Source organism: Sus scrofa, chromosome 1 (genome assembly GCF_054392235.1).
Source record: "Sus scrofa isolate SSC_HxYL_T2T_F1_AM1 chromosome 1, Sscrofa_HxYL_maternal_Yorkshire_Landrace_v2.0, whole genome shotgun sequence".
NCBI lineage: Eukaryota > Metazoa > Chordata > Mammalia > Artiodactyla > Suidae > Sus > Sus scrofa.
In genome coordinates, this window is record NC_139383.1 from 6,939,535 (window position 1) to 6,962,867 (window position 23,333).

General features: G+C 47.6%; 1 protein-coding gene across 1 annotated transcript in view; it reads right to left on the reverse strand.

The window, feature by feature from the left end:
* The window catches only part of MAP3K4 (mitogen-activated protein kinase kinase kinase 4), a 105,048-nt gene that overhangs the window by 19,693 nt on the left and 62,022 nt on the right, over positions 1-23,333 (reverse strand). Inside the window, exons 5-15 of the mRNA XM_021086224.2 lie at positions 21,071-21,217; positions 15,278-15,435; positions 11,641-11,757; positions 9,813-9,912; positions 9,631-9,714; positions 7,471-7,737; positions 6,030-6,179; positions 3,829-3,990; positions 3,212-3,345; positions 2,930-3,008; positions 1,874-1,952 (exon numbers count right to left, since the gene is read on the reverse strand). Coding sequence (XP_020941883.2) covers positions 1,874-1,952; positions 2,930-3,008; positions 3,212-3,345; positions 3,829-3,990; positions 6,030-6,179; positions 7,471-7,737; positions 9,631-9,714; positions 9,813-9,912; positions 11,641-11,757; positions 15,278-15,435; positions 21,071-21,217 — 1,477 coding nt within the window. The remainder of the gene's footprint in view (positions 1-1,873; positions 1,953-2,929; positions 3,009-3,211; positions 3,346-3,828; positions 3,991-6,029; positions 6,180-7,470; positions 7,738-9,630; positions 9,715-9,812; positions 9,913-11,640; positions 11,758-15,277; positions 15,436-21,070; positions 21,218-23,333) is intronic.

The window sequence follows — 23,333 nt, forward strand, 5'->3', positions numbered from 1 at the left end:
GCTGTGGCTCTGGTGTAGGACAGCGGCTACAGCTCCGATGAGACCCCTAGCCTGGGAGCCTCCATATGCTGAGGGTGCGGCCCTAGAAAAGACAAAAGACAGAAAAAAAAAAAAAAAAAGAAGTTCAGGCAATTTGTGTCTCTGGTTCATTATCTCAACTATTATAATACCAAAGGTAAAACAAATCCAACAGTAACAAAAGCAAAAAGAAAAAAATAACAAAAACGATTTGATGAGAATGGTGATGTCTTTTTTTTTTCTTTTTCGGCAGCACCTGTAGCATATGGAAGTTCCCAGCCCAGGGACTGAATCCGAGCCTCAGGACTAAGAATCCGACTGCAGCAGCCCGGGTTGCCATGGAGGCGTAGGTTTGATCCCCAGCCTGGTGCGGTGCGTTAAAGGATCCGGCATTGCTGCAGCTGCAGCTGCAGCTGGAATTCAACCCCTAGCGTAGGAACTTCCAAAGGCTATGGGTGTGGCCATTAAAAAAAAAAAAAAAAAAAACTTTGATAAAAATATAGCATGTTCTATATAAAATGTTCAGGTAGTTTTACAAATTGCTTTCATTTCATAGCAGCCTTGGGAGAAAAAGAGGTATACACTGAGTGAATTTTAAGGGTAAGGAAACCAAGCGTTAGGAACTTCCTGGTGGAAGGGACCCTGCATTGTCGCTGCTGCCGCACGGGCTCAGTCTCCGGCCTGGGAACCTCTACATGTGCGAGTACCACCAAAAAAATTAGACGTAAAAAAATAAGGCGTTCCTTCTGTGGTACAGCGGGATTGGCGTGTCTCCGCAGCAGTAGACACAGGCTGGATCCCCAGCCTGGCACAGGCACAGTGGGTTAAGGATCCAGCACTGCTGCAGATACAGCGTAGGTCACAAATGCAGCTCAGATCTGATCCTGGCCCAGGAACTCCAAATGCCATGGGATGGCCACAAAAGAAACAATAAAAATAAAATTAAAAATTTTTTAAAAATAAAATACCATATTTGAAAAAAATTTTTGAAAAGAATCCAAGCATTAAAACCTGGTCTATTAAACTTTAAGTAGCTAGCAAATACCCTTTAAGATACAACTGCTACTCAATAAATTTACCATTTATGAATTATTTTGTGTAACTGAAAATTGTTTAAAATTTCTACATTTTCATTTGGGGTGCTTATTCATATAAATACAGTTTTGCTTTTATTTACATCTCAAGAATGGGATAGGAGAGCCTTTTTCTGATACTTATTTTGTTCTAAGGTTTCAACATACACTGTAAAACTATGTATTAACTGTAACTGAAAACTGTAATTTAAGTACATTGTAGGATAGCTTAATTTTTTTTTTTTTTTAAGTAAAACCAAATAGGAATAGGAGAAAAATGCCATTTAGGAATTTTCTACATTAACTGAGGAATGGGTACTTGAGAAAAGCTGTGAGGAAAATAAACTCCCTCTCCTTTGAAAAGTGAAGAAAGGGGCAGAAAAATGATACTCGCCTGCCTGCAGCAAGAAAGGTCTCTGCTTCCTAAGAGACAACTATTTCTCCAAGTCTTTCTTCCCCAGAAGAAAAGAGTTTTAGGAGGGGAACAGAATGAGGGTGTGGGCGTGTGTGTGTGTGTGTGAGGGTGTGGGCGTGTGTGTGTGTGTGTGTGTAAAGACAGCAAACATGTAACACTTTGCGTTAGCATCCTAAGCTTCCTGTTAAATTCAGAAAGACTACTGTGGGGTTCTCTATACACACAGCTCATTCCTGTAACTTCCACTGTCATTTTCCCGGAATGTTCCTAAAGAACTCGCATGCCATTTTAAATGACTGTAATCACAAGACAAGGTGCTCACCCAAACCAGTGTGTTCTAGGAGAAGCACTGTAACTGCTGTCTTACCAAGGTACAGACCTGTAATAGGGCTGTGCGGCTTTCCTATTACGTGGCCAATGCATTCATTCATCAGGGCTTGTAAACTCTAGAAACCAAGGAAAATGGGAAAGGAAAAGAGAAAAAAGTATACTCTTTCAATTATGCAAGTGGCACAAGTTAAGCTTTCAGTAAATTTAAAAGAAACATGCTACCCTTAAGTAAATATTTTCAAAGTTAGTTTAAAAAATGGGCAAAAACATAAACACAAATTACACACAATTTAAGATAATACGAGAGACAACTCAATTTTTGTAAGAGAAGCACATGAGCATTCAACACCCCATAAGCAATGAGGTTCACAAGCAGGACACTCCTGCAATCACCTCTATGGTTCAGAGGCTAAAAAACAACCAATTCATGAACGTCTTTTTGATCTGATGGCATTTTTCTGAATATAAGAAATAGTTATCTTACGTTTTGCTCTAAAATGACACACACTGAAGTGAAATAGCTACCCTGTGCTCTTCATTAAGCTGCTAAAAAGCAACGGCACTTTATAAAATACTAAACTGACAAATATTTAGTAAGTGCTGGGCTGCACAAACAACTTCACACTGAATTAGTCAATGAACGATATTGTGATAAAAAGAACAGGGCACCGAATTCTTCCTGTGCTGTTAAGGGGGCATTTAACTTCTCAGCGTTATCTTTACGATTTTGCAAAAAACATTTAAGAGCCACTATTAAGTTAATAAAAAGGTAAAGAATCAGGAATAAAAAGTGATCAACTTATTTGTGTTTTTTTGGTGTTTTTGTGTGTGGTTTTTTTGCTTGTTTTTTTTTTTTGCTTTTTAGAGTCACAGGTGCAGCATATGGAAATTCCCAGGGAAGGGTTCGAATTGGAGCCACAGCTGCTGGCCTACACCACAGCTCATGGCAACGCCAGATACTTAACCCACTGAGCGAGGCCAGGGATCAAACCCACATCCTCCTGGATACTAGTCAGGTTTGTTACCGCTGAGCCACGATGGCGACGCCAACTTATTTGTCTTTTAAGGAAAAACACTTTAGACTGTCTCATACCAAAAAGTCATCTTCTGGTAAAGCTGATATAAACGCAGGTTCAATGGCTTGCAGGAAGTCAAAGCCTTGAGTGGCCCACCTACAACATGGAAAAGTTCAACAGTGACAAAACAGTCAAGAAAATGTCGTAGCATTTTTAGTCTGTATGAGACTGAAACGTAATCTGACTGAAAACTACTATCTAGGCCAAAACACGTCTTCTTGGTCTACACTTGCCTTGCCTTATGTTGAATAAGCTTACAGCGTGTTTTAAGACAAACAGATTCCCCACTTGGTCATTACCTGGGCCTCGTCCCTCTGCCGCTCTCACACTTAGTCAGCACATAATTCATCCATTTCCGGGCAAAGCTGATATACTTGTCTCCTATCTTCTGTCTAAATTCGCCGGACATCAAACGAACAACTTCTTTATGATACTGTAAGAAGATTTCATGTGCATCAAAATTAAGAAGAAAATGATCGGATTCCTAAACACTACAATTCCCTGTTTAAAATGTCGTCTTTCTAAAAAACAAAACGCAAAAGCCAATGAAGTGTATAAATTCTAAAAGGAGTACAAAAAGTTATAAAGAATATCTTAGAATGCAACTTCACAAATGTTTCACTCAAGTTTAAATTAAGAACATACTTTTATGACATGAAGCATCTTTTAAGGCCAGTTTTTAAATATAAGGGGATAGCTGTTACACGAAACAAACACTGAGCAACTGTCGGACAGTTTCAAAGAAAATCACACTTCCGATGTCCAGCAGTGCTGTAAAAGGCCACTGCTGACTAAGCGGCGATCGGAATAATGAGATCACGAGATCTGCCACGCAAGATCCCTAGTACTTTTTGTTAAGTAAGTTACAAAGCAATTGCACAACGGTACTCTGTTTTTTCTCTTGTGCTGTACCTACCTCGAACCCAAAGTTGTACCCCTGAGTCATGGCTTCTCGGTAGTACTGCTGCAACGTAGCAGATTCCGATTCGTCCACTTCGGCATCAAAGTCTGAAGTGAACATGTGGTCCACTCGGTCAATGGCATCACTTATTCTGTTGCAAAGCTCTAATGCATCATTCTAAAGAATCCCAAACCAGAATTAATCCACAATGAAACAAACCACACAACACTAACTGTATCTTAGAGGAAGATTTCTTTCATGATCACACAGACACTGACCACTGCAATATATTTCAGCCATACTTATTTTGGTTATTCAAAAGCCATGACCAAAACCAGAAAAAAATTGTCGTATTTTCATTTTCGCTTGTATCAGGTATTTTTAAAATCAAGAGGAAAACAATCTATTCAAAATATAACACCTAGGGAGTTCTCTGGTGGCCTAGTGGTTAAGAATCTGGTGCTGTCACTGCTATGGCTCAGGTCCAATCCCAGCCAAGAAACTTCTGCATGCTGCAGGCATGGCCGAAATTAATTAACTAATTAATTAAAAACATAATACCTAACTACAAGGGAGTCTTTGACTAGATGCTTTATGGCCGTGATATTTTTGCATATAAACCACCAGTTGTCTTCTCCCCTCAGTGGTCGCTCAAGTGTAAGTACGGTCACAATGCCACCGAGTGAATTAATGATGTATTTCCCAATGACCTCACGATGTTATTAGCTAGCCAAAACGTCCTTCTTAGCCTCCTGCTAAGCTCCAGCTCATGGTTTCTCAAAGGGGGCCAAGTCTACCCCCCCAGGGGGCAGCAATATCTAGAGATCTTTTTGGTTGTCCGAAGCAGGGTGGGCGTTGTGAAATCTACTGGCATCTCCTGCAGAGCCCAGAGATGCGGCTAGACGTCTTATAACACACAGGACAGCTCCCCAAAAGAAAGCATTCCTGACTGACCCCAAATGTCAACTGCATGGAGGCTAAGAAACCCCACCCTCCTGTCTCCCCGAATCAGCACTACAATAGAGAGGTCCAAACTGCCCAGCCCCGCCCCAAACACACACACAGGTACATCTGATCTCTCTCAGCAATTCCCCTGCACGCTATTCCAACACAGTCTTCTTCGACAGTTCTCTGAGGCTTAGAAAACAAAATCCAAAATCTCTCAACAGCCTGATTTCTGCCCCCTACTTTCTGCTGTGTAGACCAAGATTCCACCAAATCAGACTGTCTGATATTATGTGAAGGTTGCCAGAACCCTGATCCACGGACGCCAAAGCCCGAGCGTTCCCCTCACTAGTCCCTTCCCAACATGCATCTTTCGAATCCTCCCACGCCGAAGGCCCCCTCGGTGGCGATTCCCAGATGCTACTAGGAGGAAACCCCTCCCTCCTCTGTACTTTGGTGGGCAGGTCACGTCCCTAAGGCTATAAATTCCTTCAGCTCAATAATAACCAATATCGCCTTTGATTCTGCACTCTGCCGATCCACTGACTCAAACCAAAAGAAAAAACAAAAGAGCCCGGCCCTGGGATTAGAGCCGGAGGACAGCCTGTAGGAGAGGACCATTACAGATAAACAAGACGCGTGGGACTGACAGATACACCAAATGCTTATCAAACCACTTGTCACTTCAAGCAGTCCTTCCTCCGCAGGAAGTCAAGCCCTAACGTGGCTGGGAAGACCTATCTGAGGGCCTGGGGGAAAGCGCGGAGGAGCCCAAGACTGGTGAACAGAGGACCACAGGGAAGGCGCGAGAACCGGAAACAGGGGCGAGAGCAGGCGAGGCTCTGGCCTGTCGGGAACTCGAAGGCCTTTTGGCCTGTCTGTCTGCGATCGGCTCTCTCTGTTACAAGGAATCTGACTGCGTCATCTGTCAGATGAGAGAATAAGTCTTTTAAAATTACACATGATTGACTTAAGGGACCTCCGGCAAATACTGGTAGTTACTAAAGGAGAAATGAACTTGGATTAGGAATGAAAACACCTAAAGCCCAACAGCAACCAACCACGCGACCATTCCCGATTCTAACGGTGCACAGTTCCGGGAAGGATCTGGGAAACGTCCCGTGCAGACCGGGGAAGGGGGACGTGGGCGAGAGCGGGGAGGCCGACGTAAGAGCTCAGCTCCCTGGAGGGACACTCAATGACAACACACTGATTCTCCTCTCACTGTACTCCGTGTAAATACAGGTAACGCAGGGCTGACGGTGAAATACCTTCAGCTGCTGCAAAGCTCTGGCGATGATGGGCTGGCTGGACGTCTGCTCCTGGCGTAGAGTCATGAGTCCTTCAATGGACTGCTGGAAAGCTTTTCTCTGGATGATGAGATGGGCAGACTGCATGACGACGAGTAAAAGATTATCCACCTGGGAGGAAGACCAAGCATAGGGCTTAACCACAGACCGGTTACAGACTTCCGCTCCAGTCCAACCCCTGGTCCCCAAACAGCACCAACCTCAGGGCCCCCAGGCCGGCAACCACCTGCTCTGAGTGCAGCTGTCAAGTGAAGCTGCTTCACAGAGCAACACACGGCAGTGGGCAGGGATCTAAGGCTCCGGCTCAAGGTCAAGAATCCCATGGGCACCGTGGGTGCCCCATCTTTGACGTGTCCCAGGACTCCAAGTAATCCACACTCCTGGTACGGCGTGTGCATATTCGTGTTTGTGTGCGTGCGTGTGGGCTGAAGTAGCGTATAAAGATGGAAAATGCAGGAATAGCAGTGGGATGAAATGAAGAGCCTTGTATGGAACAGTCAGAAATCAGGAGTTGATTAATTCTAAGGGAGGGTCACTGTAGCGCTCGGAGGAGACCTGTGATGAGATGTATGAATTGTAAGGTTGATTCTGGAAGCACCAAAACAAAATACAGAATGGGAGGAAGGGACGGTGGGACACTGCACTGGTCCAAGAAAGGGGTGAAAAGGCCTGACCGGGGGGCCTTCCTAAACGGCCCTGGGGAGGCAGAGAAAGGGGGCATCTCCCGGAAATGCTCCCGGCTGCTGAGGCCAGTGGCGAGAGGGGAGGAGGTGAAACTGATATGACCTGTCACCTTCCAGGTCAGACAAGCGAGTGGACAGGGCACAGTCGCTGAGACGGGGAATGCAGGAGGAAAGCGGACCTGCAGGGCTGGGGAACAGTCGGCCAGTGTGTCCAGCTTTCATGAGACTGGGTCTGCGGTGCACGTGTGCAGAGCACCACTGCTCCAGAACACAGAGCCCAGGAGGTGGCCCATGTCTGAATGACTGAGGTACATAAACTGTCACAGCATCCCCGTTTGCCGGGCCGTGCAGCCCCGACTACAAAAACGAAAACGAAGCAGCCAGTAACACAGAGTCCTTGGAGACCCAGGATTTCTGGAACCACAAATGAAATAAGAAGGATGATTCCTTTCTTTTTTCCATGGGTAGTTAGATCCAACTACACACATGGTTCAAGGAAGGAAAGAGACAAGTATAATTTAACATACTTAAAGAGGGTGAAAGCACATTTTAGTACAAGCCATGCTACAAAACTATCAAAACAGTCAGGTCTGTTTTGGGGAGGTAGATATTAGAGACTACTAAACCAATCATCCGTGAGCTACTAATAATTCACTTTTCCCGAAAGTATTTTAAATAAGCAACACTGTTTCAAGGCGGGAGCCGGGAGTGAGACGCACCTGCATGCTTCGCAAGGTATCCACAGTCTCCACCTGAGGCACAATTTTGACAGGCTGTGCCTCCCACGTGGTCCAGCTGTCGTCTGAATCCTGAGCGCGGTCACTATGCTTGGTGAGAAGTAGATAGGCGTCAATTAGCACGTCATCTGACTCTTTGGAGCAGTCCTTCCCTGCGGCTGCATTGAGTAACTGCAAAATTATACTCTTCTCCTCGGCCAGGGTGTCCGGAACAAACACCTGCAGGTTTTCTAAGCCAGGAATCTGTACCTGGAAAAGAAACAATCCAAAATCTTGAATTAAGGAGCATCATATGCTATAGAAATGTTACTTAAAAAAAAACAAACAACAAAACTAGAAAAAGACGAGGGGGTTTGGGGAAGGAGCTGTGGGAAAGGCAGAGGACTGCTTCCGGGACCCCTCGGACGCCCAGCTCTGAGGAGGCTCAGTGCCTGAGCTGAGACGGTGCAGTCCACCGGCATAACCCAGCACAGCCTCCCGGGCACGTTCGCTCGTCTCTAGGTTACTCATGACACCAGGTACAATGGCTGCTACGTGAACAGCTGTGAGTACAGTGTAAAGTCTATGTAAACGGCTGCCAGTTTTTTTCCTAAATATTTTCCACCCGCAGTTGGTGGAATCCGAGGTTGTGAAACCAGAGAACCGTAACTCAGGTCAGTGCGAGTGGAGGAGGGAGCGTGTCCACATCCCGGGGCGAGGCTCTGTCAAGGGTCTCCATTTACACAGCATCCTCCGATTTATTTTCAACAACAAAGACATGACTCATCAAGGGAAGAATGACGGCCTGAAACAACCTCCTCAATCAATGCTACTTTGCAAAGGAGTTTTTATGCAAAGCTGCTCCCACAGGGCAACGCCCTGCAGTGGGCACTGGTGGTTAGGTCCTCAGCACGAGGAGCAGCGGCCCAGGGGACTGTGCCTCAGGACGCCTTCGAAAGAGAAAGTCCCCTAACTCAGTAAAAAGACGAAAAATTTGAATACAAATCTACGAGTTATTCTTGGCAGAAGCATCGCAAGAAGAGCCTTTGAAAGATCGCTTTAACAGTGGGTACCCGCGCGACTACGCTGCACACGTCACACATAAACGCAGGCTTAGGATACAATTCCCAGGAACAACATCACACCCAGACTCTCAAAGTCCCAAAAACTCAAACAACTTAAATGACAGCAGAGACGGTGACTCAAAAAGTGGCTCTGGTGACAGCCAAGACACTGAGATCAAAGAGTCACGGAGAAAGTGTGAACGGGGTGTCCACATTGTGCCTCAGCGAGTTAAGAACCCGACAGAGAGTCTGAGAAGATGCAGCGTCTCCCTGGCCTCGCTCACTGGGTTAAGGATCTGGCACTGCCACAAGCTGAGGCACAGGTCGCAGATGTGGTTCGGATCCTGTGATGCTGCAGCTGTGGTGTAGGCCGGCAGCTGCAGCTCCAACCAACCCCTAGCCTGGGATTTCCATACGCCACAGGGGCAGCTGTAAAGAGGAAAAGGAAAAAAGAAAGGGAACTGTTCCAGGCAATGTGAGGGTGAAAACCAAAACATTATTTAAAAGCAACATTATCGGGAGGGAGGGGATGGATGGGCAATGGGATCCTACTGTACAGCACAAGCAACTGTGTGTGACTGGGTCGCTCTGCTGTACAACAGAACTGAAGAAACACTGTAAATCGACTATGACGATAATAAAAAGTAAATAAAATTTAAAAATATTACTTTATATACATTATTTTAAATACGTCTGTAACCAGGTAATATGAATAAACACTTCGGGTTTTTCACCTGCATTCTTGTTTTTCTGTGTGTGTATCTGTCTTTTCTAGGGCTGCACCTGCCTACACCACAGCTCACGGCAACGCCAGATCCTTAACCCACCGAGCGAGGCCAGGGATCGAACCCGCAACCTCATGGTTCCTAGTCGGATTCGTTTCCGCTGCGCCACGATGGGAACTCCTCGTCCACATTCTTAAAATAAGTTAATAAGTATGAAATACCTTGTTTTTCTAATTATTCCACTGGGAAATTATGGGACAGTCTTACAGGGGGTCTGCACAGCCTAAAATACTTATTAGACCTTTAAGAAAAAGCTTGCCTGTTTTAGAGCAAATTAAGAAAGGCAACATAGCTATGGCCCATTAAACACTTACCTTAACGTACTGTTTTGATTTCAGGACAGCCAAAAGGTCTCTAACTGGGGCTGAAAGTATGAACTCTGCAGCGATTTCCAGGTCCTAGGATCAGTTACAGAGAAACTTCTTTAGGGTTAGCTTTTTAAAAAATAAGAGAAAAATAAGAAAAAAATAATAATCAATAAGGATTGCCAACTCACCTTTCTCAACATCTTAGCAAACCCAAGTGCTTTGGAGGCTCTTTCTCTAGCCTCATGAAAGAGCTCCTTCAGTGCTCGGCTGATCTCTATAACAGACCTCCTGGACACCGACGGAAATCCAGTTAGAATTCGTTACGGTATACCAGAAATATAAACAATAAACATGAAGCAAATTCCAAATTCCATTAATAAAGACTGAAGATTTTAGAAGCAAGCAATTACTGGGAATATATTTGAAATATTTGGAAGTTTGCTCTCCACAGCTTTCTAGAAAATACCTGTATTTGTTAAATAAGTAGAGCATATACTTAAGAACAGGTTGTTCAATTCTCTAGATTTCGTTAGGATAATTCTTGGAGTTTGAAATACACTCTTTTGACTCCTAGCTCATACTCTTAACTCCAAAGAAATATACACAGCAGTGAGCTGCGGAGTTTTTAACCACTGGCTCCCCCCACACATACTGTCTGGGGTGGTGTTTGCCAATTTTCATGCTGTAAATACTCCCAGCACAGCTGTCTTCAGTCTGCCCGTGGGACATCGCTGAGCTGCCACCTGGGAAGGGGTGTGCAGGGGACCCCCCCTGGAGTCGGGACACATTAGCCCTACACGTCTCTGCACTGCAGGGTTTACGTCCCTAGTACACAATCAGTGCACTGTGCGAACCACCCTTCAGCTCACACCGTCTTAATTCTTGAATTCTGTTTATTTTGGGGTTTGCTGTTGTTGTTGTTTTGTCTTTTTGTCTTTTTAGGGCTGCACCCACAGCATATGGAGGTTCCCAGGCTAGGTGTCGAATCAGAGCTGTAGCCTCTGGCTATGAATCGGAGATCACAGCCACAGCAACGTGGGATTCGAGCCGCGTCTGCGACCTACACCACAGCTCATGGCAATGCCGGATCCTTAACCTACTGAGCAAGGCCAAGGATCGAACCCGCGACCTCATGGTTCCTAGTCGGATTCGTTAACCACTAAGCCACGACGGGAACTCCTCTCCTGTTTATTTTGAATCTACCATGTTAGGTTCAAAAACTGCAAGACTTTCTACAAAGGGATGCAATCCACCTCTCGGCTCTTCGGCATTTTCCCAGGTGAGAATCTACGGGGTAACCTCTTTATTCCTAGCATAAGGCCATCCCAGTATTCTGAAACCCGAAATGTGTTTTTCATCAAATCTTGGACGGTGAGACAAAACAACTCTAGAGAAGTTAGTTCCACCCCAGCACTTCCTAATGTTGAATCACAGGCTGTTGCTGGTAACTGGCCACAAACAGCTACACAGCTCACATACACGCCACCCAAACAGCACTTTCACTTGGTTCAACCTATACGCTATCTGCATAGAACTGGAAGAAACGCAATAGACGAGCACGCCATAGTTTCGTGTACTTAAACTTGAAGTTCAACAGAAGGGATAAACCATGCACAGAAACAGTAACAATGCACCAGACACGGGTGAAGCGCGTTCATGTCGACCACCATGGAGGCTTTGAAGGACAGAACAATCGTTTAACTAAAGACATTCCGACCGTGTGAATGGCGTCCACCCCGCTCCCTTTCAGTCAACTGAAACTACGTGTCCTCTGAGGACGTTATTTTCATTGGGCGAAAGAGATTTTAAGTTCACCTTCCAAAAAAAATTTCACATAAAACCGTAACTAAGAGATCCCATGAAAAGACAATATAGTAATAAATAAATCCCTTTAGATTCACGACCCGAATTCAAGTCCAACATGACTGGCTTTCAACAAGGCTCCTTTCAGGTTCATTACCAAGAATAAAAGTACGTGAAATAAGAAACAAGAGCGGAAAGAAAACGCAACTCCACCTTATTTCATCTGAAGCACTGCTATCATCAGCACTGGTCCAAAATTCTGCACAGCTCTCCTGTAAGCCAAATTCTAGAAAACTTCCTGTAGATTTCAGCAGCATTCCTGCAATGTCGCTAAGGGAACAAAAACAACAAAAGTAAACCAGGGAAGAAAAACTGTCCTCATTCGTTCTAATTCTTGAATGAGACGCTAAAAGATTCAGCTATTGTTTCAACAGTTTAAAAATGACAGGGAGAATTTTCTTTTAATATAAACTCATGATTAATGTGAAAAAAAGAAACCAAAAAAATCTCAATCAGAGTGTGTACCTACCTTTGTTCTACTACCAGTTTTTCATTATAAGCCTTAAAATCTTCAATGACATACTTCCAGCTATGTAATCACAACACAAATGTCATTTTCACCTTCAATGTTCCAAACGGTATCAAAGAGCCTCAAGCACACACCACGGCAAAATGTGTTTTAACCGCTTAACAAGCTAGATGACAGTGTAAGCAACAAAGCGAATTCCTTAAATGCAATTATTTTAGAAAATTGTTCTTACACTAAGCTTTCGTAGTCAACAAACATAAACTGCTCTCATCAGTTGATGCTTCTAAGCATACAATCTAAATACCAGGGTTAAAATGTAAACCCACACGTATAAAATAAGTGTAAATGAGTGTAGTGAAAATTCAACAGCAGCTTATTGACCTCGCTGACGAAAAGGCCCTTCTGACCTGGTGACAGAGGGCAGGTCAGTCCACAAGCACCATCAGAGGGGGCAGAAAGCGAGTGCAAGGGGAGCTGGCGGAGGGGAAGGTGCGGGTTTGACAGGCCTGCAGGCGACGCAGAGCTCTCTGTCGCAAGGAGAAGGAGTGTGGGAAGAGCATAGGAGGGGACGGAGAGTCCAGCAGGAACAATAAATACGGTCAAAGGGCTTGAAGGTGTGTCAGGCAAGAAGGGGGAGGAAAAAGAACAACAAACCCGGCAACGTGAAAAGAGCAGAGGAGCGGGAGGGTACGACCAGGAGGCACACCGGGCCACGCTGTGGGAGGCCGGAGGTCGTGTGACGTGAGGGCCTCCTTTTCCAGGCAGAGGGTAGGCTTTACGAGCAACCGAGGAGGAAAATGTCCTGATGAGAAACATGCTTTCGAGAGCAGCAGCAGGACACAAGCATAGCCAGGACGAGTGTGTGCAACAAGCTTCCGTATCTGTTAAAGTGAGAAGCGGTGAGCAAAACAGATTAAAGCCCTCCAGTGAATGGAGAGACAAAAAAAAGAATAAGATAAAAAATAGAATTTCAGATATTGATAAGTGCTACGGAGAGAAATAAAATAAAAAGAAAGCTAAGGTGTACTTGCAGGCCAGATTTTATTTGTTTTTGATTTTTTTGGAAGTTCCCAGGCTAGGGGTCGAAGCAGAGCTACAGCTGCCGGCTTATACCACTGCCACAGCAATGCAGGATCCAAGCCACATCTGTGACCGACACCACAGCTCATGGCAATGCCAGATCCTTAACCCACTGAGCGAGGCCAGGGATCAAACCGGTGTCCTTGTGGTTACTAGTCAGATTTGTTTCCGCTGCGCTAAACAAAGGAACTCCCTGCAGGCCAGATTTTAATTTTAAGTATGGAGAAGATAACACCTGGCCAAAGACTGACAGGAAGTGGGGGGATGAGTCATGGAGATAACTGGGCAAAGAGCAGTCAGAGTAGTGGGGCCAGCAAGTGCAAAGGGCCTGAGGCGGGAGCAGGCCCAGACTGTGAAAGACAGGAAGGAAGCCACTGTGGCTGCAGAGAAAGCACAGAAGAGCCTAGGAGGAGATGAGAACAAAGCCTTAATGACACATCAGCTGCAGAGGCCTCACGGGCCATGGTTCAGGGGCACGCAGCATCACCTGGATAAGGAGGAGAGCCACGGGTGCATCTGGAGCAGAGGAAAGGATGGCCTGCTGGACGAAGAGGACCAGTCTGAGGATGAGCTACTGAGGATGGAGGGCAGAAGCAGAGACAGCTCTTCTAGGAAGAGTGGAAATGGGGAGTGGGGAGCAGAGGTCAATTCTGGATGTATCCTAAAGGGACAGCCAAACGGAATCGGGTAGCGTGTGAGAGAAAGGAGTCCGGGTTAACTCCAACACTGAGGAAACCTGGGGGCAACAGCCAAGGAAGCAGAACACAGCACCAACACAACAAACACACAGAACTGGAATAGTGCAGGTGGGCAGTCCCACAGCAGAAGCAAGGAAAAAGCTCTGCAGCTTCTCAGAACACAGAACATGACAAGGAAGGCCAGAGACTGCACCCGCTGGAATCTGAAGGACAAATGACAGATAAAGACAAAAAGACCGACAGGAGGAAATGAGCACACAAAGAAACTATATAACAAGAATTGGTAGGGAAATGAAAGAGGAACTTTTTAAAAAAATTTCTTAAACAAAGCTTGACAGCCTGAGAACAGAGAATGAAAACAGAAGATGAGGCAAAGTATAACAATGAAAAATTATGAGGGGAAGGGATGCTGAAAATGGCAGCAAACACATTTTTTCATGAGGCTGACTGTGAGAACCTATGTGATTAGGAAAACCAGACAGATTGGGGACCTGGGCCTGATCACAGACCAGGTAAGTTCTGAGACAAAAGCAAGTTCACCACTTACTCAAAAGCAAGAGGATGACATAAAAAGAACGGGTGGTTAAGGCAGAAAAGTGAACACAAGATTCTGAGAGACCGAGCATGGAACAAAGGCCAGGGAGTTGAGGACAAATTTCTGAAGTTAGACGAGAACTCCGTACAAGCAGCAGTCCCAAAGAGCACACACCAAGGCAGGGAAGGAAACATGAGCTGGGTATAAAAGACTTCATAAAAAGGAAACAAAGAAATAAAATGGCTTGAGGCAGCAAGTGAGAGAAGGCAGCACCAAAGGACAGCAGCTGAGTCAAGAGCCCAGGAGGGGCCTGGTCCTCAGTCAGTCAGAGGGGGGCAGCCCCCAGCAAAGACCCCTGAGATGCATTCAACAGACAGGTGCCAGTGCTCGAGAAGACAGATTCACCTCCCAGAACAGACCAGGGAGCATTCCACTGACCCTCAGGGTTTTCCTCTGTTTGCATTTCAACTCTTTCGCCATCTACAAATACCCCGATCATAAAGAGAGGCGATGGCGAGCAGTACATTCCCAAACCAGGATCAGGGAAGACACACACTTAAGTTTCAGAAGCGCCCACCAAGACTGACGCGAAGGCCACAGGCCCAGGTGCCAGGGGTCTTGAATTCTCCGAGTGAAAACCACCAAGAGGGTGCATTCTAAGGCAGGACTGCTGTTTGGGGCAGACTATGTTTGTCTGGGGGGCTGTCCTGTGCACTGCAGCATGTTCAGCTGCAGTGTCCCTGGCCTCTACTCAACAGACAGCTGCAGGCCCCCCGTTAGTACAGTCAGAAGTGTCTCCAGACACTGCCACGTGTCCCCGGGGAAGTCACTGCTGGTCGAGAACCGCTGCTCCAAGGAGAACAAAACTGGGGAGAGGGGCGCACGCCGATAGGAGGGACTGTCACTTTCATGTAACCGAACATTCAAACATACAGAAGAGAACTGGTGAGCAAACAGGAGTACAGGTGGAAAGGAAGGCAGGCGTGCTCGGGGCACGAGGAGGCCTACCAGAAAAGCTTGCCAGCCTGTGCTTCTCCTCCCCGGATGTAGTGGGTTATTTCTTTGGTGAAATTCCATTCCTCTTCTAGCAGATTTTTTAAACTATGGGATGCTTGAGGTAATTGCTGTAGCATTTGGATCCAGCTTCTCATGTAATCAAAATATACCTTAAAATACAGAAATGTAAAAGGAGACATTTGAGAACAGAGTTCAGCAACGCACATCTTTCAGCTCTGTTAACACGAAGGCTACCGATAGATCAGAAGGGCAAGGGGAAGAGGGGCCGCTGAGCAGGAAACTCTGAGAGCAGCAAGATTCGCCATCGCCATTACCTTAGATCGTGTACCTCAACGCCTCAGCAATTGAACACATTATTCATAATCCCTGCAAGTTACTAAGGAAAGAACAACAATGTCCACACTGTATAGAAAAGTACAATAAAGTTTAAAAATCGAAATAATGGCATATAGAATGTTCATTATGAACACATTGTGAATATTATTCCCCTTAGGAGGTTCGGGCCTTTGTTTAATCACTTTCACTTCAGTTGGTATCTTACGTGTCACAAGGAGGAAATGAGCACAGCTCTCCCCACGACACCATCCCAACAGCCCGATTTCTGTGATATAATTTTTCAATGTTTATGACATATAAATTATGATCTATAACCAAAATACCTAAGCTTTCTAAACAGCTTTCCAAACAGCTTTCCCAGTCCTAAATTCTTATTTGGATTTATCTGTCACTTAGTAGGGTTGTACCAAGTAGTTTTTCTCGAGACAGGGTCACAGCTGATACATTACGAAACACCCCGTCTGTGGGTTCTGTTCCTGAGAGGATAAGTTGACTGGGTGTGAAACACCTGAGCTACACAGCCTCTCCCTCAGAACCCTTAAGACCTTACCCCACTACCTTCTAACACCGTGTGTCATGCTGTACAAAGAAATCTGATGCCACAACTCATCGCTACTTGCCCCACTCCCCAAAGGTGGCTTCCTTTCTCTGCTTAGATGTTCCCAAGATTCTTCTTCTAGCCGTGGATTTCAGTTATTCACCAGGCTACATCTTAGGGTTTGTTGAAATGAATGTTTTCTGAGGCCTACTAATAACTTTCAGTAGGCAAAAATTTGGGGTGTTTATTTCAAGAAAACTGTCCTCTGTTGTATCTTTGGATGCTTCTGGGTCCTGCTCCGTCCAGGCTGTGCAGCACGACTCTCCTCCAGTTCTGGGTCCATCATGGCCACGCCTGTGTGTGTGGAACTTTGAATTTATGGGTCTAGCACCATCTTGTCCAAATGACACCAGTCTCTGCTACACCAGGTCCTGGACCTCCCTGTCCACGCCTGGACTGCTCCCTGAAACCTGGCTGCCCTGACAACTGCCCTTCCCCCTGACAGCCCGACAAGGGGCAACGATTTACAAGACCCCGAGGGCTGCACCGCTGTGCTCCCACTGTGACTTTCAAACCTTCACTCTTACACAGTCTTATCTGGAAACGAAGAATCACCCTGCCTCTTAAAGACTCATGTCAGCAGACACCCCATAGACGCCCCTCTTCATGCCATCACCCACTGATGGCCAACCAGCCATCATCAGCCTTCACACTCCAGCGTCTGACTCGGTCTCCTCTCCATCCCAGGCTCAGCACAGCTGAGCCACTTTCCGTCACGTGGACGACCCTCAACACACGTCACTTCTGTGCCCTCACTGCCTCAGTTCCAGGCATCTTTTCTCCACTCCGATCCCCGTCGTTATCAGAACTGCTCAAAGCGCAGTTCAAAGGCAGGGATGCTAAACCCTCCTCTCTGCCCACCTCTACGCCCTGCTCTTTATCTGGAGCCCAGCCCACGGGCTCCCCTCCCTCGGCTCCCTTTCCTCCTCACTCCGCATGCCTGTCAGTCGGCGCCCGTCCCTGCCACCCCATGATGCCTTCTCATCTCACCTGCCCGCCCGCCATACCCCCAAAGCCAGACAAACCCAGGTCTCCCTTCCCCAGGCGCAGGGTTCAGAGTCACAGGACAGGGAGGGTCACTGTTCCACACTCTCACCAAGCGCACGGCACACACAGCATCTCTGGTGGCATTTGCGCCTCTGCTCAACCCATTTTCCTTCTCGCTACAACCACCCGTTTGAAACGTCTCTTTTCCCCAAACTGCCAAAACCCACTCTAACCCAATCGCAGCAGACCTCACCTCTCTTCACAAAACCTATCTGGTGAGACAGAAAAGTTCTCACCTTCCTGAAACAAATCATTCGAATCTTCGGTGTGTGGTCCTTCTCTTTAACAGCAGGGGGCTGCACTTCCTCCTCAGCCCGACGCCTGTATTTGAGACTCAGCTCCTCTGGTGTCCAAGGAACCCAACACTGTCCATAGGCACACGTGCAATTCATCCCAGCTCCTTCCCTTAAAAGCAAGCCCAGAGGCTTCCAAATGGTCTCTGGTAACTTCAGTTGAAAAAATTCTCGCTGGACCCGAACCCATCCCTCTCCATCTCGCTGCCCAGCCTGGGCCCCAGCTTCCCTCTCGGCACCTCCCCCACATCCACTCCACCCCTCATCCTGCCAACTACACTCCCTTGGTTTCCTTCGAAGCCTCAGGCTTCTTTCCAAATTCACGTTACCCGACTCCAGCCCAAGGCCTGGCACGTGCACCACCTGAACTCATCTCTGTCTGGTCTTGTCGCACCCGCTCGGCACCCCTGGGCTGTCCCTCGGTGTCAACTGCAGCTACCACGGTCCCTCCCCAAGGCTTTCCTGGGAAGCTTCGTTCCAAAGCTGTTTCCACCACAGAGACTCTGCATCTGCCACCTTCTCCATCAGCAAAGTGTTTCCATCTCTCTCTTTTTTAAGAAAGAGTAAAGTGCCTTTAGAATATTTTAACAAATAACACCCAGAATGAACAAATGTTAATATTTGGTCATAGTGGTTTTGGACGTTTTTTCAATAAGAAATGATGATGCATCACGATGTTCACTTTCCTGTGGCTTCCTTCCTCCCCTCTCTCTTTCCTCCCGCCCCAGAGGCAGCGTTTAAGCCTTTAGTGTGTCTTCTGTGCATATGTCTGCAAAAGCAGTGTTATTACAACAATTACAATATCTAGTACTGTTTTGTGTAAGTTCTCAATTTCTTACATAGACTGGATTGTAACATACACAGCAGCTTCCAGATGCATTCCAAGTGTCGCTTCCTGAGAGGCCTTTCTAAACGCCCCAGGAGCTCCGAGCTTACTGGGAGAGTCCATCCAAGACGGTGCCTCTCCTTCGAAGTGTTTTTCACAGTTGTCGTGTCACATTTTCCCCATCGATCTTGACCTCCAAGAGGGAGTTTGTGCTCCTTACTGCATCTTCGTACCAGGCATGATGCATGCCTGGCCCACAGCAGATGCCCCGTGCTACCTCAGGCCGGACACCGCGTCCCTCTGCTCCTGTGCCCTTTATCCTCTTGAGCGAACTTGAAGTGTGAGTCTGACTGCTCCCTTGTGGGTCCTCTACAGCTGTCACGTCTTGTTCATCATTTTCACTCCTTTCACATTATTTTTTAAAATGTGGTTTCTTTAAATCTATCACATGTTCCCACGTCCTACGTCATGTTTAAAGTTTCGGCTGTTTCTGAAGGCCAGGGCCGAGGCCATGAGCTAAGAGGGCTCAGAGTTTCCGCGTGGTTTTGGCGGCTCAGACAAAGGCTCACCCTGACTTCCCAGGACCTGCGTTCCGCTGCCCAGGTTCTTGAGTCAGAATGACGATGCGGCTCAGCGCAAAGGCGCCAATCACGGACACTCGGCCTCGTAACCCGGGCAGCTCGGCCCCAGGGTGACAGCGAGCTGCAGACCACAGAGGTGTCTCTACCCGTGCTCCTTCCGTCTGGCGGCAGGCCCTCGGCGGGGACTCCCCACTTCTCCCCTGCCTGGTCCCAGTCCTGGGCTCCCAGCTCTCATCGGCCCGGGCAGGAGCAGGCGCCCGCACCGCTACAGGAGGGCAGGGGTTGCAGCAAACAGCGAGCCCGCCTACCTGGACCCCAGTCTCTCCTTCCTCCTGACAAAACCGAGGGGGGCGCCCCCAGTTCTCAAAGCCCGTGCCCTGCACTCACCCAGAGAGCACACTTCAGGGCACACCTGTAAAACCACTGGTAACTTCTAGCTCTTCATCTGTGCAACGATGGAGATACACTGAGGGAGGGTACACCTCTCGCAGATCAGGGGCAGCAAAGCCAAAACGAAATCCCTCAGCACCACTTCAAGCTCTGGCCGCCGAGAATGCTGGAACTTCGCTTAACCGGGCTCCGGGCAGCTCCTGGGCAGCCCGCGGGCGCTGAGAGTGGGGCCTGGAAGGCGCAGCCTGGCCGCTGCCGCCTCCAGGAGCCAACAGTGTGGCCTGGGCACAGCTCGGAAAGCAAAGCACGTGTTTGTGTTCTTCTTAAGCTTCCAGATTAATCATGCACACGGAGAGAAATTAATTTTTTTTTTTAACTGTAACTCTTCAGTGCTAAAGACTTTCTGACACAAGGAATATGCACAGTATTTCAAAATGCAGCCACGTATTACGCCTCTGCTCCTTTGCATGTTCTCCCAAACGCCCAGGGAGGCCCTAATAATTTCACACTCAGAATTATTTCTCATAACCTGCCAGCTGCAAGTCCCCGCGGTCGCGTTTTCTCCCTTCCACGACTGAAGCTGAAATGCGAATCGCCAGCCCCATGAGCTCAGGTCTGGTCAGTAAGAAGCAGGGGACCGCTGCGGGGGCTTCCAGGAGAGCCTCTGCCGTGGGGACTAAGCGGCCAGCAGCCTTTCCCCTCTGCCCTCGCTTTTCTTCCCGCACAGAAAGCGAGGGCGGTGCCTGGCGGCGCTGCAGCCACCCTGGGCGGGACAGACGCCAAGAGGTCGGGAGGGTGCAAGCCTCCGAGAAGGTTCTCTGTGTTATTTCATCAAGCTGCCACCGCGCCGCGCGATCATCTGTGCACACACGCTGGCGGATCGACCGCGCATGGCGTGTACGCGCCACTCTAGCAGACGCTACGGACGACCCAGGACGTCACCCTCGGCCCTGGCTGTGAAGCCTCCAGCCTCACCAGGGGACCCTGCCAAGGGAGCCGCGGCGCAGCACTGAGCATTAAAGATGCGCAGCCCCAACGAGAAGGGCTCACGAACTCGGAGAAGGACAGACAAATGCACACTAATGTCCACACGGTCAGGGCAAACCTGAAAGTGAATCTTAAACGGGCGGACGAGGAGAAGACACTGAGAGCAGGAGGGGGCAACAGGAGCAGAAGCTGAGGCTGGCAAAGCACAGGTGGGCACAATGTACGTGAGAAGACGGGGTGCTCTCAGGGGAAGAAATAAAAACAAGCCTGTGCCCGCCAGCCCCCCGTTTACAACTGTCCAGTGTGGCAGGTGCCTCAGCCACTGCCTGACTCATCTTCACGCTTCACTTCTTCACAGTAAGAAGCCCCCGGATGTCCCCAGGCCTGGCAGGTGTCCCATCTCCGGCCAAGTGCGGACCCTCAGGGCGGAAGTGGCTGCCAGGCCCAGTTCCCAGCAGGCTGAGCCCTTGCGCTCACATGGGACGCCCAGCGAGAAAGCAGCACCTGATGGGGATTCCATTTCTAGGCCATTCTGCTATAAGATCCCACAGGTAAACAGTGAACTTGGATAAGCTTTGTCAAAAACGCTCACCTCAAAACCACTGAGGATTCTTTTTTAAATGTGGGTTGAGAGAAACAAATGTAATCTATCAGGAGACGGACACACTGCCCCCCCCCCCCACTGCCACCGAGGCAGACGCGGGCCCGGCGTCCCCCAGTCCTGACCATCAGCATCTTGTGCAGATCCTCCTCGAAGGCGTCGATGTTGCAGTCGGCCTTGCCCAGGTCGTCCAGCACCTCGTGCAGCATGAACTGGTAGTACTGCTTCATCAGCAGGCCGCCCTTCAGCACCTCCCGGCACTCTCGCACCAGCTGCGGGGAACAGACACAGGGCCGTCAGCCCGCCCGGCCCCGCCGGGCCACCGGGCGGGTTTCGCAGCCCTCCCAGGCAGATGCTCCAGACACTCAGGGAATGGGAAGCTTGCCCCCGAAAAGCCTAAAACAGTTTCCAGATTTGTTGTCAGTGCATTTCACATACATATCTCAGTCATCTCTACTGAACAAATTAGTGAAAATAAAAGTATTTAATTATTACAGCATGAATACACAAAGAAAATATCATACAGGCAGAACACTGACTTGCTAAAATAGGTTCTCCTACAAATACATGTTTAGAGAAAAGCAACTCCACAGAAAAAGATCTCTCCACTAGATAAACTATAGGACAAGGAACAGGAGAGAAAAACGTCCTCATGAAACTGGACATTTTTAATCAAAAACACAATAAGGATTCAAATATGCTTAGGTACCACAGAGCATGGTGGCCTTTGTAACAATTTAGCGTCGTTTATCTGCTCTGATTTGCGGCTTTTACATCAAAATACTTTAGTAGTCGTGAAAGCAGAGATGAACCTGATGGAAGTCGAGGGGAAAGAAGATGAAAGACAACGGGAGGAGGAGTAAGCCGCCCAAGGGTGGGCCCAGAGGGGCTGAGAAGGCAGGGAGGGTGGAGGAGGGGCCGGAAAGTCCTTCCCTAGGGACGTGCCGGGACTCCGCCCTCCAGTTCTCACCAGGCGGCAGTTACATCTGTTTTAACACAGATTAATCAAGACACAGAAGGACCATGGCTCTGCTGCTGCTGCAAAGGTGAACTGGCACGAACTTCACGGAATCTTAAACTGTATGACTCAACTCAATTTTCTACATTTTATACTCGAGCAATAATCAGAGACGCAGACTAAAACTTCTATACAAATACCTTATCACAGCATTATTCAAAACAACAATGGAGATAAAACAAGCTATGATGCTCTACTATGCACTACTGCAGTCCCTTAAAACCTTACTTTTGAAAAATACTTAAGGGTGAAACCTCCTATGATCTTCTCCTTACTTTTCAACTTACATGTGTAGGAAATAGGTACGTATGGGGAAAATGAATGGAGAGAAACACACCAAAATGGTACAGTGGTTATCAATGAATAGCAGAAGAATAGGATAACTAATTTTTGTCTGTATCACTTTCAGTACTTCTCAGATTTTCTAAAATAAACATCAACTGCTTTTACAAAAAGATCCCCTTCAAAATAAAATGTTTTTAAAATAATTACCCACAATAAGAGAGCAATGCCTAGAGTTCAATCTATTAAAAAGTGTTCTCTTCAGGAGTTCCCATCGTGGCGCAGTGGTTAAAGAATCCAACTAGGAACCATGAGGTTGCGGGTTCGATCCCTGGCCTCGCTCAGTGGGTTAAGGATCCAGCGTTACCGTGAGCTGTGGTGTGGGTCGTAGACACAGCTCAGATCTCGCGTTGCTGTGGCTGTGGCGGCGGCTATAGCTCCGATTAGACCCTGAGCCTGGGAACCTCCATATGCCACAGGAGCGGCCCAAGAAGTGGCAAAAAGACAAAAAAAAAAAAAAGGTGTTCTTTTCAGATTATTTAGATGCCACAATGTCACTTAGGTGCTTACCACTCAATCTGAAAGCATTAAAGTCAAAATTTCTATTTTACTTTTACTCTAGTAATGCTGCATTGATCTACGTATTGGTTTTTTGCTTTCAAAAGTCTCAACATAAACCATGGTCTAGTCTTCACGACAGCCCCATGTGTAAAAAGTCAACTCCACCTTGATTTACCAGGTTATATTCCTGAAGTATTTGTTTTGTGGGAAGGGAGGTGATTATTTTGCCAACATTTCCCAAACAACTGCTGCAAGCCAGAGGACAAGTGAAAAGCACGGCCAACGGCCAACGCGGCTGGCAGGTCAACACCCAGACCCCGAGGGCGAGAAGGAAGCAGAGCCAGGGAGGACAGCGCTCTGGCTGCTGCGGGGGAGCTGCGGTGACACGGCTGCAGGCTCCACATTTGCTCTGACTGTTGCCCTGCTCTGCGCCTGAGCAAACAGCATCCAGAGCCCATGTGTCTCCGCGCACAGCTGCCCTTCCTCAGCCTGCACGTGTGCCCTCTGCCCATCCTGCCATTCAGAGC